Source organism: Chiloscyllium plagiosum, chromosome 1 (assembly GCF_004010195.1).
Source record: "Chiloscyllium plagiosum isolate BGI_BamShark_2017 chromosome 1, ASM401019v2, whole genome shotgun sequence".
Lineage (NCBI taxonomy): Eukaryota > Metazoa > Chordata > Chondrichthyes > Orectolobiformes > Hemiscylliidae > Chiloscyllium > Chiloscyllium plagiosum.
This window is the reverse complement of record NC_057710.1, coordinates 23,518,459-23,532,445: the sequence shown is the minus strand read 5'-3', so window position 1 is coordinate 23,532,445 and position 13,987 is coordinate 23,518,459. Positions and strand designations below refer to the sequence as shown.

Here is a 13,987-nt window from a genome sequence, read left to right as displayed (position 1 = left end):
AGGGTATAAGATTAATTTTGCTAAATCGGAGGCTATGCCTATGGGTGGTCTTAAAGAGTTGGATCTTGAGAGTGACTATAGATTCCCATTGAGGTGGTCACAGGGGGGTTTTGTGTATTTGGACATATTCATTACTCCAGTTCTGGATTGGCTGTTCAATGCCAATTTTACTCAATTATTTGAAAAAAATTAAACAAGATTCCCAAAGATAGGAGGCACTTCCAGTCTCATGGTTGGGTCGGATAGCGCTTATTAAGATGAATATTCTCCCTCATTTGCTATACCCTATACAGATGCTCCCCCTGATTTTCAATAAATAAACACTCGGAAGACTGAACAGTTGGTTCAGCTCCTTTATCTGGCACCGTAAACAGCCCTTCATTAAATTAGCCAAACTGCAGTTCCCTCACAGATTGGGGGGAGTAGACCTTCCGGACATTAAAAATTACCAATTAAGCTCGCTTTTGACTTGCGTAAGTGATTGGGACCCTCTTTCAATATGGCTAGATATCGAAGTCTCCCAGGCAAGGTGCCCCCTTACCAGTTTGCTGTTTTTGGACAAGGTGAGGACAGTTAGGGAATATTGCCATAACCCAATAGTCATCAATACTGTTAAAGCATGGAGGGCAATTCGGCAGAGGGAAGGTAATATTGGCAAAACATCTTTGTTTACACCTTTAGTGGGTATGCCGAGTTTTCAACCAGGTGTGATAGATTCAGCATTTAAACGTTGGGCAGCTAGGGGTATATCTTGCATGGGTGATTTATTTGAGAGAGATGTAATGATGTCCTTCGATCACTTAGTACGAAAGTACAAGTTACCTAATAGAGACGTCTTTTTTTTTCAAGTTAGGGATTTTATTTTTTAAAAAAAGCACACTTTTGACTGATCCCTACAAATCTGACATAGAAAAAGGGGTACTAAGGGCTAAGAGTACACTCTCTGTCAGTACTCTATATCACCAATTGGGGGGTGCCACCTCAGATGACTCTGATCGACTCTGCAAGATGTGGGAAAGAGAGCTGGGTGTTGAAGTTTCTTCCCATTCTTCAGAGGCATGGGAAGATATTTGGGAGAATGCAAGGAAGATATCAATGCTTTACAGTTGAAGATTCTCCACAGGGTCCACTTAGCCCCAGACCGTTTGTCAAAATTTAAACCAGGAGTATCTTCAGCATGTCCCAAGTGCAAGGTCTGTATGGGTACTCTTACCCATTGTCTTTGGTCTTGTGACAGGCTTCAAACATATTGGAGCACTGTGGTGGGTGCAGTGGAGAGGATTTTAGGAGTAGGGGTGGAGAAGAACCCTATTTTGCTCCTTTTGGGCCTACCCATTGTATTTCCTGTAGATTCGCATAAGGAAAACTTTTCAATATTCTTACATTCTGTGCAAGGAAGAATATCTTGCTAGGTTGGATATCAGAAACCCCCCCCCCCCCAGGCCTGTCGGGTTGGTGGAAGATTGTTATGGAGCATATTCCCCTGGATTTTCTCACAAATATGGTACACCACAAAACTGAGAATTTTTACAAGACATGGCAACCCTTTTTGAAATACCTGGACATGGATTTATCTGCCACACTAACAAGGGCTTTTATATAGCCATAAAGATTGTGTTTCATGAGTCCAATATCCAGGGAGGAGGAACTGTGAATGTATGAGTGTTTTGTTTGGCTGGGCTATTTATTTGTTTGTTGTTAGGTATTTATTTAGTTAGTTAAATAGCTAGTTTAGTTTTTTTTAAATTTTATACTTCTCTACATATGTTTATACATTCGTATAAGAGGGTGGGCTGGGGAATTTTTTTATTATTTGCGTTTAGTTTTGTACTGTTTTGAATTGCATTGTTTTGTATTTGTTGTAATATTTAAAAATCTACTTTTCTTAATAAAAATATACTTTAAAAAAAATCATTTATGTAAATGACAAAAAGTAGAGGGCCCAGCACCGATCCTTGTGGCACTCCACTGGTCACACGCCTCCAGTCTGAGAAACAACCCTCCACCACCACCCTCTGTCTTCTACCTTTGAGCCAGTTCTGTATCCAAATGGCTAGTTCTCCCTGTATTCCATGAGATCTAACCTTGCTAATCAGTCTCCCAGTTCTTGCTTGTACATCAATTTTCCCCATCTCTGTTCTTATTCAGCAAGTGCTCGTAGAGTCATAGAGATGTACAGTATGGAAACAGACCCTTCCGTCCAACTCATCCATGCCGACCTGATATCTCAACCCAATCATCTGCTCCCAACTGTCAGCACCCGGCCCATATCCCTCCAAACCCTCCCTATTCATATACCCATGCAAATGCCTCTTAACTGTTGCAATTGTACCAGCCTCGACCACTTCCTCTGGCAGCTCATTCCGTACCCATTCCACTCTCTGTCTGAAAAAGTTGCTCCGTAGGTCTCTTTTGTATCTTTTCCCCTCTCACCCTAAACCTATGCCCTCTAGTTCTGGACTCCCCTACACCAGGGAAAAGACTTTGTCTATTTATCCTATCCATGCCCCCTCATGATTTTATAAACCTCTACAAGGTCATCCCTCAGTTTCCAATGCTCCAGGGAAAACAACCCCAGCCTATTCAGCCTTCCCCTACAGCTCAAACCCCCCAAGTATGACAACATCCTTGTAAATCTTTTCTGATCCCTTTCAAGTTTCACATTCCTTCCGATAGGAAGGAGACCAGAATTGCACACAATATTCCAAAAGCGGCCTAACCAATGTACAGCCACAACTCCTGTACTCAATAATCTGACCAATGAAAGAAAGCATACCACACACCACCTTCATTATCCTATCTACCTGCGACTCCACTTTCAAGGAGCTATGAACCTGCACTCCAAGGTCTCTTTGTTCAGCAACACTCCGTAGGACCTTACCATTAAGTGTATATGTCCTGCTAAGATTTGCTTTCCCAAAATGCAGCACCTCGCATTTATCTGAATTAAACTCCATTTGCCACTTCTCAGCCCATTTGCCACTTCTCAGCCCATTAGCCTATCTGGTCAAGATCACGTTGTTCTCTGAGGTAACCTTCTTCACTGTCCACTACATCTGCAATTTAGGTGTCATCTGCAAACTTATCAATTGTACCTCTAATGCTCACATCCAAATCGTTTATATAAATGACAAAAAGTAGTGGATCCAGCACCGATCCTTGTGGCACTCCACTGATCACAGGCCTCCAGTCTGAAAAACAACCCTCCACCACCACCCTCTTTTACCTTTGAGCCAGTTCTGTATCCAAATGACTAGTTCTCCCTAAATTCCGTGAGATCTAACTTTGCTAATCAGTCTCCCATGGGGAACTTTGTCGAATGCCTTACTGAAGTCCATATAGATCACATCTACTGCTCTGCCCTCATCAATCCTCTTTGTTACTTCCTTAAAACACTCAATCAAGTTTGTGAGACATGATTTCCCATGCACAAAGCCATGTTGACTATCCCTAATCAGTCCTTACCTTTCCAAATACATGTACATTCTGTCCCTCAGGATTCCCTCCAAAAACTTGCCCACCACCAACATCAGGCTCACCAGTCAATAGTTCCCTGGTTGTCCTTACCATGTTTCTTAAATAGTGGCGCCACACTAGCCAACCTCCAGTCTACCGGTACTTCACCTGTGACTATCGATGATGCAGATATGTCAGCAAAAGGCCCAGCAATCTCTTCCCTAGCTTCCCACATAGTTCTAGGGTACACCTGATCAGGTCCTGGGGATTTATCAACTTTTATGCGTTTCATGACATCCAGCACTTCCTCCTCAGTAATATGGACACTTTTCAAGATGTCACCATCTGTTTCCCAACATTCTATATCTTCCATGTCCTTTTCCACAGTAAATACTGATGCAAAATACTCATTTAGTATGTCCCCATCTGCAGCTCCACACTAAGGCCCCATTGCGGATGTTTGAGGGGCTCTGTTCTCTCCCTAGTTACCCTTTTGTCCTTAATGTATTGTAAAAACCCTTTGGGTTCTACTTAACTCTATTTGCCAAAGCTATCTCATGTCCCCTTTTTGCCCTCCTGATTTCCCACTTGAGTATAAAGGCAGTAGGAGTATACTTTTCTGAGGGTTGACTTGATCTATCCTGTCTATGACATCTATCTTGCTATGTCTTGATCTATTCTTGCATATGCTTGCTTCCTTTTTCTTAACCAAGCCCTCAATTTCTTTAAGGAGAAAGTGAGGACTGCAGATGCTGGAGATCAGATTCCTGAAGAAGGGCTTATGCCCGAAACGTCGATTCTCCTGTTCCTTGGATGCTGCCTGACCTGCTGCACTTTTCCAGCAACACATTTTCAGCCTCAATTTCTTTAGTCATCCAGCATTCCCTACACCTACTAGCCTTTCCTTTCACCCTGACAGGAATATACTGACTGGCACTCTCGTTATCTCCTTTCTGAAGGCTTCCCATTTTACAGCCGTCCCTTTACCTGTGAACATTTGCCCCCAATCAGCTTTCGAAAGTTCTTGCCTAATATCATCAAAATTAGCCTTCCTCCAATTTAGAACTTCAACTTTTGGAACTGGTCTATCCTTTTCCATCACTATTTTAAAACTAATAGAATTATGGTCACTGGCCCCAAAGTGCTTCCCCACTGACACCTCAGTCACCTTCCCTGCCTTATTTCCCAAGAATAGGTCAAGTTTTGCACCTTCTCTCGTTGGAACGTTCACATACTGAATCAGAACATTTTCTTGTACACACTTCACAAATTCCTCTCCATCTAAACCCTTAACACTATGGCAGTCCCAGTCTATGTTTGGATAGTTGAAATCCCCAACTATAACCACTCTATTATTCTTATGGATAGCTGAGATCTCCTTACATGTTTGTTTCTTAATTTCTCTCTGACTATTAGGAGGTCTATAATACAATCCCAATAAGGTTATCATCCCTTTCTTATTTCTCAGTTCCGCCCAAATAACTTCCCTGGAAGTATTTCCGGGAATATCTTCCCTCAGTACAGCTGTAATGCTATCCCTTATCAAAAAACTCCCCCTCCTCTCCTGCTTCCCTTTCTATCCTTCCTATAGTATTTGTATCCTGGAACATTAAGCTGCCAGTCCTGTCCACCCCTAAGCCATGTTTCTGTAATTGCTATGATATCCCAGTCCCATGTTCCTAAGCTATCGATGATACAGATATGTCAGCAAAAGGCCCAGCAATCTCTTCCCTAGCTTCCCACAGAAGTTTCCCTGTTAGGCCTCTTATATTGAAATAAATGCAGTTTAATTTATCAGTCCTACCCTACTTTGTCCCTGCTTGCCCTGACTATTTGGCTCGCTTCTTTTCTCAGCTGTACCAGTTTCAGATTGATGTCTTTCCTCATTATCTCCCAGACCCCTCCCCACCCAAATCCTTACTAGTTTAAATCCTCCTGAGCAGCTCTAGCAAATCTCCCTGCCAGTATATTAGCTCCCTTCCAATTTAGGTGCAATCCGTCCTTCTTGTACAGGTCACTTCTACCCCAAAAGAGATTCCAATGATCCAAAAATGTGAATTCTTCTCCGATACACTAGCTCCTCAGCCATGCGTTCATCTACTCCTTCCTCCTATTCCTACCCTCACTAGCTCGTAGCACTGGGATATTACTACTCTCGGGGACCTCCTTTTAAGTTCCTGCCTAACACTCTATATTCTCCCTTCAGAATTTCATACTTTTCCCTTCCTATGTCGTTGGTTCCAATATGTACAATGACCTCCTGTTGAGCCCTGTCCCCCATGAGAACATTCTGCACCGTCTCTGAGATACCCTTGATCCTGGCACGAGGAATTTTTCGCTGCTGGGCACAGAAATGTCTGTGCCTCGGGACTAGAGAGTCCCTTAACACAATCGATCTCTTGGAACCCGATGTACCCCTCATTGCATTAGAGCCAGTCTCAATACCATAAACTTGGCTGTTCATGCTACATTCCCCTGAGAATCCATCACCCCCTACATTTTCTAAAACAATATACTTGTTTGAAATGGGGATAGTCACAGAAGACTCCTGCATTACCTGCATACCTCTCTTCCCTTTCCTTGAAGTTAACCCATCTATGTGACTGTATCTGTGACTTTTCTCCCTACCTATAGCTGCCATCCATCACACCCTTTTGCTCTTGTACATTCCTCATTGCCTCTAACTGTCGCTGCAACTGATCCATTCGATCTGATAGGATTCAATTGTATTTATTGCAGATATAATCCTCAGTAACACATAAACTCTTCCTAAACTCCCACATCCGACAAGAAGAGCATAACACTCTACTAAGGGCAACTTTTGCTTCTTCCAATTTGCAGACCTAGAAAATAGCACCATATTATTCCTCTACAAAGCACTGCTGCAGGCTAACTTAATACTTATGGCTTATATTTTTTAAGTTTAATCAAGAAACATATTTCAATAACACATATAATCAAGAAAGAACCCACTCTACTCACTGCTGCTGACCTACAGCAACGCCAGACTTAGAAACAGATAAGTGAATAGTTTTGTGCTGTGACCTCTCCCAAACAGGTTCCTGCAAGGTCAGTTGTGAATTTCACTGTTTGTTAATTTTCCTAGACACACTCTGATGTCCAGCGATACATGAATTCAACAACAAAGGCAGTAACTGTGCTGGTTCACTGCTGTATCAGTTAGCAGTTTGGGTTTCTCTCTCTCTGTCTACCCAGACCTGACCATGTACTGCCTTTGTCTGTTCCTCTCCCTTGTAAACTTGCCATTGTTTTGACTTGTTTTTTCTCCATAAGTTCCAAAACAATGCAACAGCATGTAAAACACTAACTGCTGCTCCTGGGGTTTGAGGAAATCACCTCCAACACCTAAAATACCTCAAAAAAATGTGCAGCCTGTTACAGCCAGAAATCTTTCCCGTCCTCCATCTTGGATTACCCAGAATCCACTATATGGCAATTGCATGCCCATAGTCAATCGTTGAAGGAAGAAAGTGTGTGTTCGAGGAAGTGAACTTGTGCTCTGAATTGCAACGGTTTTTCTTTACATTTCTATTTACCAAGAAAAGGAATTGAAGAGTGAATGATTCCATAACAGCTGTCATCAGGGTGTACTTTTAATTGAATTTGTGCATCATTTTGATAACAAAATGAAAGGGAAATATAACAAAATTCTACTGCATCATAATAGAACGTTCTTTAAGATCTTTGGATCTCTCATCACAGCAAGAGCTGGCAACTGAGGCATGGGCTGATCAGTGCCAAGCAATGTTTGCACAATAAGTCAGGCAATACTGATTTCAAAATAGAGAGCAAGTCTAATCATCGACAGTTGATATTCAACAGCATTATCATTGTCAAATTCCCCATTGTCCATATCCTGAGGCTATTGACCACCTGGACCAGCAGCATGAGTACAATGTCATGAGTAGGTCAGAGACTGGGTATTCTTTGGTGCGAATGCCCATATCCAGAAAATTAATTTTATTAAAATTGACTGGAGGTTTACAATGAGTGTGTTAATTTGTATATCATTATGTTTCTGTTGTAAATTGCAACATTATTAATGATTAATTTGAAGAAGTCATCAGAGGTCAAAAGATAATGATGTGTGATGTATGAGCAGCAATAAGTTGTTAGTATAGGAATAAGGGCTGAACTAACCATATTTTAAAGATTTTAAATTCATGTGTTCTTTTTTATCTGGCATTAGGACAAGATGTTGAGTTGTCAGGGACCTTGTCGCTTGTTTTGTCTCAGTGTTGCAAAAGAATAAAGGACACAGTTCAAAAACTGGCTTCTGACCACAAGGACATTCACTGCAGTGTTTCACGAGTAGGTAAAGCCATTGACCGGGTAAGTTCATGACAGTTTCTGCTGACACTGTCCACAATTTTGTTCTTATAGGTTTGAGTTAGGTTAGTCCAATAGTAAAATTGTGCGTGTGATTTATTTGATATATTTTAATATTACCCCAGTAGGCGATATTAGACTTTATGACATGCCAATCTCTCCAAAAATCAGGTAAAGTTTCTTATGTCACTGAACTTTTCTCCTGTGGAGTTTCTCTTTTGCCATGCAGACAGACACCCCACCCATCCCACATCTTTGTCATCCATGTTACTTCTTCCCTGCCTTCAAAGGCTTTGATAGGATTTTTTTTTCAACTATACCTTCAACTACAACTAATGTCCCAGGTCCTTACTTTGCTCTCATGATGCCACCAAAAGTGCTGATCTAGCAAGTTTCAATGCAAATTACATTTCTGTTGAAGAGTGCGGGAAAAAGTTCAAATAATTGTGCATGGTTTGAAATGCCTGATGCCAGCAAGATTTGAGGTAAAAACAATGACTGCAGATGCTGGAAACCAGATTCTGGATCAGTGGTGCTGGAAGAGCACAGCAGTTCAGGCAGCATCCAACGAGCAGCGAAAGCCTTTTTTTGTGTGCTATGGATGCAAACAGCCAATTGAGTGTTGAAATATTTTATTGTATTCTCGATATTTGGTTAACAAACCTCTAAGCTTTTATTAACAAAATTTATGATTTGTTTATAATCAGGAACTTTTCTTTTGAATGTCAAACCTGAACGCTACTGAAAGGTTAATATATAGGAAAAAAATCCTTAATATTACATGATTTAAATCTGTATTTACTATTGCACCTTTACATGGAGTCTTGGAGATGTACACCACAGAAACAGACCCATCGGTCCAACTTGTCCATGCTGACCAGATATCCTAAATTAATCTAGTCCCATTTGCCAGCTCTAGGCCGATATCCTGTTAAACCCTTCCTATTCATATTACCTATCCAGATGCTTTTAAATGTTGCAATTGTACCAGCTTCCACCTCTTCTTCTGGTAGCTCACTCCATATATGCAGCACCCTCTGCATGAAAAAGTTGCCCCTTAGGTAGGTTCCTCTTAAATCTTTCCCCCTCTCTCCTTAAACCTATGCCCTCTAGTTTAGGATTCCCCCACCACAGGGAAAATATCTTGTCTATTTACCCTATACATGCCCTCATGGTTTTATAAACCTACTTACTCTATCCATGCACCTCATGGTTTTATAAGCCACTTCTAAGTGTTTGTCCACATAATTTGAGAAGTTGTTTTAGATTTAACATTTCAATAGAATATTGAGTATCATTAGACATTGCATTATTTCAAAATACAGTAGACTAAATACAAATTAAAATGTTTTAAGGATTGCAGACAATGTGAATGTACATATGTAACATTCCTTTATCCACTATTTTAATGGGATATAAATCTGTCAAGTCACTGCTGTTCAAATAGCAAGCAAATACCATGTAAATAAATTAGGGTACTCCATTAATATTTAAATTTGTGTGTTGGTATCATTCAATTAATGGATACAGTAACACTCATTAACAATACAGCTTTGGATGACTATCTGTTAACATAAGCAAATCAGCAAACAAAATTATGTTTATTTTACTGTTTTAATTTTATGCAGATGTTCTTTAAATGTAGGCTTGCCTAAGACAACAAAAATATTTAGACAGTAATATTTGCATTATCTGGCATGTACCACATTCAGGTGGTGCCAGTAAATCCAAAATGCTGGTTAAGCCATTGGTGTATATGGTAACAGATAAAATAAAGTCATGCTTTGATAATATGCTTCAGCAACTTGCAGAGGCTTAAAACCTCTACAGCTTCGGCTTTTTTCATTTTAACAGTGGAAGGAAAAAATGCTCCTACCTCCAACCAGTTCTTCTACAATCTTTTAGGACTGACAGTATGGTATTTTATATAGTAATGGTGCCTGACTGTGCTCAAAATGCTCAGATCAGATGGTTGCAGGAGGCTCAGGGTAAGCATGATAGAAGACTCTGCAAGAGTGGGGCAGGAGGGTGGTGGTGAAGAGAGAGAGAGAGAGAGAGAGAGAGGAGGCTGCAAGAGGGAGAGAAAACAGTTTTAAACCTTTCATCAAAGGAATACTCAGTTCACTGGGTCCATGACAGTTTGAAGGCACTCGGGGAATGAATTCCTTGCACATGAATGTGTAATGTCTAGTTTAGGGCAGCATACGTTCAGGACCTATTATACTTTGAAGAACAAATAGAGGGTTGTATTGTAATGAATACTGTCAGTTGTTAAATGTGTAACTCTCTAATTAAAATGCTCAAGCTTTGTGCTAGTGCTATGGAAGCGCATTAGCTGTGACCTCACCAGTCTGTAAAGGTGTGTTTACAGCAGTGGCTTTTTGTGTAGAGGTGTACATCAGTTATTTTGAGAGAAAAATCTTTTATTGATTTATACTTGTTATCCTGTACAAAATACCACATTGTATTGGAAATTAATGTTTTCTTTGCAGTTTTAATTTTAGATGAATTGATAAATATTGAGGATATTGATATTCTAATTCTGCTTGTGTGAGAGTTCAAGTAACCAATACGTCAATACAGGTACAAAAGGTGTTCCAGCATGACAGCATTACCTAATAAATGAGCTAGTGAGATTGATAAAGTAGTTGCCAAAAATCAGGAAGCATCTTTCAAGAAAATGTAGAGGAGCCCTCAACAAAAATAATTTGACTTCTAATGCTTGGGGGGATACCAGAGATTCTAGTTTGTGTGGTGCTAGATAATGCAAATTTTATTGTATCTTAATTTGCTACAACATAAATAAGGAGCAGTTTGTTGGCTTTGTTTTGTGGTTGTAAAAGTTACTATGTTTTTTGTACAATTTTTCGGCAAATGCCTTTGTCATTGGCTAATGAACGTAATTTTTTTCAGGATAATTTTCCCTCTTTTCAAGACAGTCTAAGCTGAAATATAGTCAGGACCACTGATCATTCTCTGCTACTTTATCCAGAATGCCATTTTCCAGCTTGATATCTATCTAATGTCAATTAAATGCTTCACTATGCATACCTTAACAATAGAAATTAGGAGTGGGTAACAAATGCTTACCTCGCCATCGATTCTCATATATTTTATGATTTTTTAATTTAAAACACTAGGGAGGTGGGTATTCCAGGGTTATTTTGGATAAATGAAATAACATGGACTGATTGGTGTTCCATAACTAATTGTATGAGCTTGTTGGCAGGCTGGTGAATGATAGGAGAAGGGCAGGGTTAGAAGGGATATTTCAGTGTGGTCTTAATTCTGTACTCACCAGACATCTATCTGCACTTACAATCTGTGTCATTGGGCAATGACAAGTAGTAAGGGGAAACAAAAGAATTGCTGGAGAAAACCAGTTTGGCAGCATCTGTGGTGAGACAGCAAATTCAACATTGAGTCTAGTGACTCTTCTTCAGAGCAGATCTCTCCACAGATGCTATCCAGACCTGCTGAGTTTCTTGAGCAATTTCTGTTTTTGTTTCAGATTTCCAGCATCTGCAGTTCTTTGATTTTTGTTTGATAGTTCAAATTTTGGTTATCTTTTGTACAAATTGCTGACCCTCGAACAATATTAAGTAACCTGGGCAATTTGTTCAGATCACCTTTTGTGTACTGTAAAATGGGAACATATTCAAATTTCCTTTTGGTACATAGTCCTAAACATAATTTTGCCACTTAAATTGAGTGACTGGTTAATGTTGCTCCTGTTATGAGGTATAATAGTTCTATATTGCATTACAAAGATGTCCAGCTCTTTCATTAGCAGAAGACTAAGAAACTGCTGCTAATTTGCATTTTCCTGAACAAGTGAATACAATATTTCCCAATAGCCTACCTGACAAATTCTGAATTGCTGGCTGTTCTGTTCTAGAGATGTCATTATCTGTCACCACCTGGAATGTACTGTTATCTCTCCATACCTGGGGTTCATTCTGAGTAGTAGTGTAACACTTGGTGGTCAGTGGTCCTGCAACACTATATTCCACAGAATTCTCGTTCATAAAATACTTTTAAGTAAAAAAAATTAGAATGTGTAAATTAACTTTTTGGAAGAACTATGAATCTTTGTGATGACCCCCTCCCCAATTACATAACCACTAAATACCCCATTTTGTCGATGTCTTCTGCTATATTTATTCTAGGTATTTCGGCATGTTTCCCCATTCTTTATACTTACAGTAGATGCCAAATACTGCTCCTTTTATCCAAGAATGGGACAGAATTTTGCTACGAATCAGGTAACTTGGTTAATTTATTCCCCCACAATCAATTTTCATTTTTGTAGTGGTCTCCATAATACCTTGCTTTACCAATGTACCCTGTTTGGCTATTTTAACCCAGAATTGGACATTGCACTATCACCATCTGACAAATCTAGCCTCATTCATTGTGTGGCTGTTTTAATATGTCTTGAGGTGACAGATGATGCAGGAATGCATTGCCCCATGTTACCATCGTAATTGTTCACATCACAATTCTCAAAAGGAATTTCTTATCTGGTTTGCACTTTCCTGTGAATTTTGCACAGGGAGGCTGCTAATGCAGTTGGTTAATGTATGTCTGTTTTAGTTTTATCTCCGTTTTCATGAGCTGCAATTCAGTTAGTAACGCTGTCCTTTCTGATTCATGAAATTCAGATTGCAAGTCCTGCACCAGAACCTGAGCACAAAAATCAAGGCAGACATTTCAGGCCAGTGCTGAAGGAGTGATGCGCTGTCTGGGGTGTGAGATCTTTTGGAAGGGATGTTGAACTGAGGCCCTAGCTGTCTATTTGGGTAGACGTAAAAGATCCAATATTAGATTCAAGGAGATATCTTTGGTGTCCTGGACAATATTGTTCCCTGAATCACCATTGCAAAAATAGATTGCCTAGTCATTATCACATTGCTGTTTCTGGGACTTTTCTGTGCATAAATTAGCTGCGTTTTGTACATTGCAATAGTGACTACACTTCGAGTTTTCCTTGGCGTGAAGTACTCGTGATTTGCTGAGTCAAAATCCTGGAATTGCTTAACAGCCCAAGGACCGCGGCAGATTAAGAAGGCCGCTCACCACCACTAGGACAGTTGTGAATGGAGAATAAATGATGGCCCTAGCAAGTGATGCCCACATTCCATGAGTGAATGAGTAAAAACACTTGGAAACAAAGTTATAACTCAGGAAATAAAAGAGATCGAGATAGTAGCAACATAAATACAAAATTGGCCGAGCAACAGAAAACAGAAATGATTTAATGGATACTTTTCGGGCTAGAGGAATGTTTATAGCGGAGTTCCGTAAGGTCAATACTGGAACCTTAGCTTTCCTAATATAAATGAACTAGACCTAAGTGCATAATTTCATATTGGTGAATGCTGAAGAAATATCAACATGTATAGCAGAATATATGGAGAGAGAAACACAGTTAACATTTCAAGTCCAATATTACTTGGCATATTTAGACCAGATCACAACAGGACATTAGTGAGCCAGTTAGGTTTTTATGATAATCAATATTAGTTTCATATTCATCATTAGACTTTTAATTCCAGATTTTTAAATGCAAATTCTACCATCTTGACCCAGGTCTCTGAATGATTCATCCAGAACTGTACCACTCCCCTTCCTTTTTTTGTAATCTCCCTGAGCCATTGCCTCTCCCTAAAATCTCCTTATTTAACTATTCCCTGATCCTGATGACATATGTTTTGCAATCATTCACGAAATGTTCTCCAACGTCTAAATCATTCAAAAAAAAAACGTGGAACTGTCGATGCTGGAGATCTGAAACAAAGACAGAAATTGCTGGAGAAACTCAGCAGGTCTAGCAGCATCTGTGGACAGAAAGCAGAGTTAACATTTCAGGTTCAGTGACCCTTCATCTGAAGCTGTGCTGCGTATGTCCTTGCTCCAAGTCCCCTTCATTCAGTCCCTTGTGCTCTCAGACTGTCACTAGCTTCTGGTCAGCCTTGGTTTTAACATTTTTATCTTTGGTTTTGTATTCCCGCAATGTCTTTTCCCCTATCTCTGACATCTCCTTTAGCAGTACTACCCTCAAAGATATGGCTGTCCTCTGATTATTGGCTATAGAAGCAAAAGATTTTGATTGAGTCTCTTTTGTGACAAGTGTCTTCAGATACCAGGGCTCTGGATCTGGAATTCCCTCCCTAAGTCT

At 40.0% G+C, this 13,987-nt stretch overlaps 1 protein-coding gene across 2 annotated transcripts in view; it reads left to right on the top strand.

The window, feature by feature from the left end:
- rmnd5b (required for meiotic nuclear division 5 homolog B) overlaps positions 1-13,987 on the top strand; it is a 47,955-nt gene that overhangs the window by 11,192 nt on the left and 22,776 nt on the right. The window contains exons 2-3 of one of the 2 annotated variants that reach the window (XM_043703863.1): positions 7,667-7,809; positions 11,976-12,071. In XM_043703863.1, the coding sequence (XP_043559798.1) occupies positions 7,667-7,809; positions 11,976-12,071 (239 nt within the window). The remainder of the gene's footprint in view (positions 1-7,666; positions 7,810-11,975; positions 12,072-13,987) is intronic. The other variant, XM_043703942.1, reaches the window with a different exon arrangement.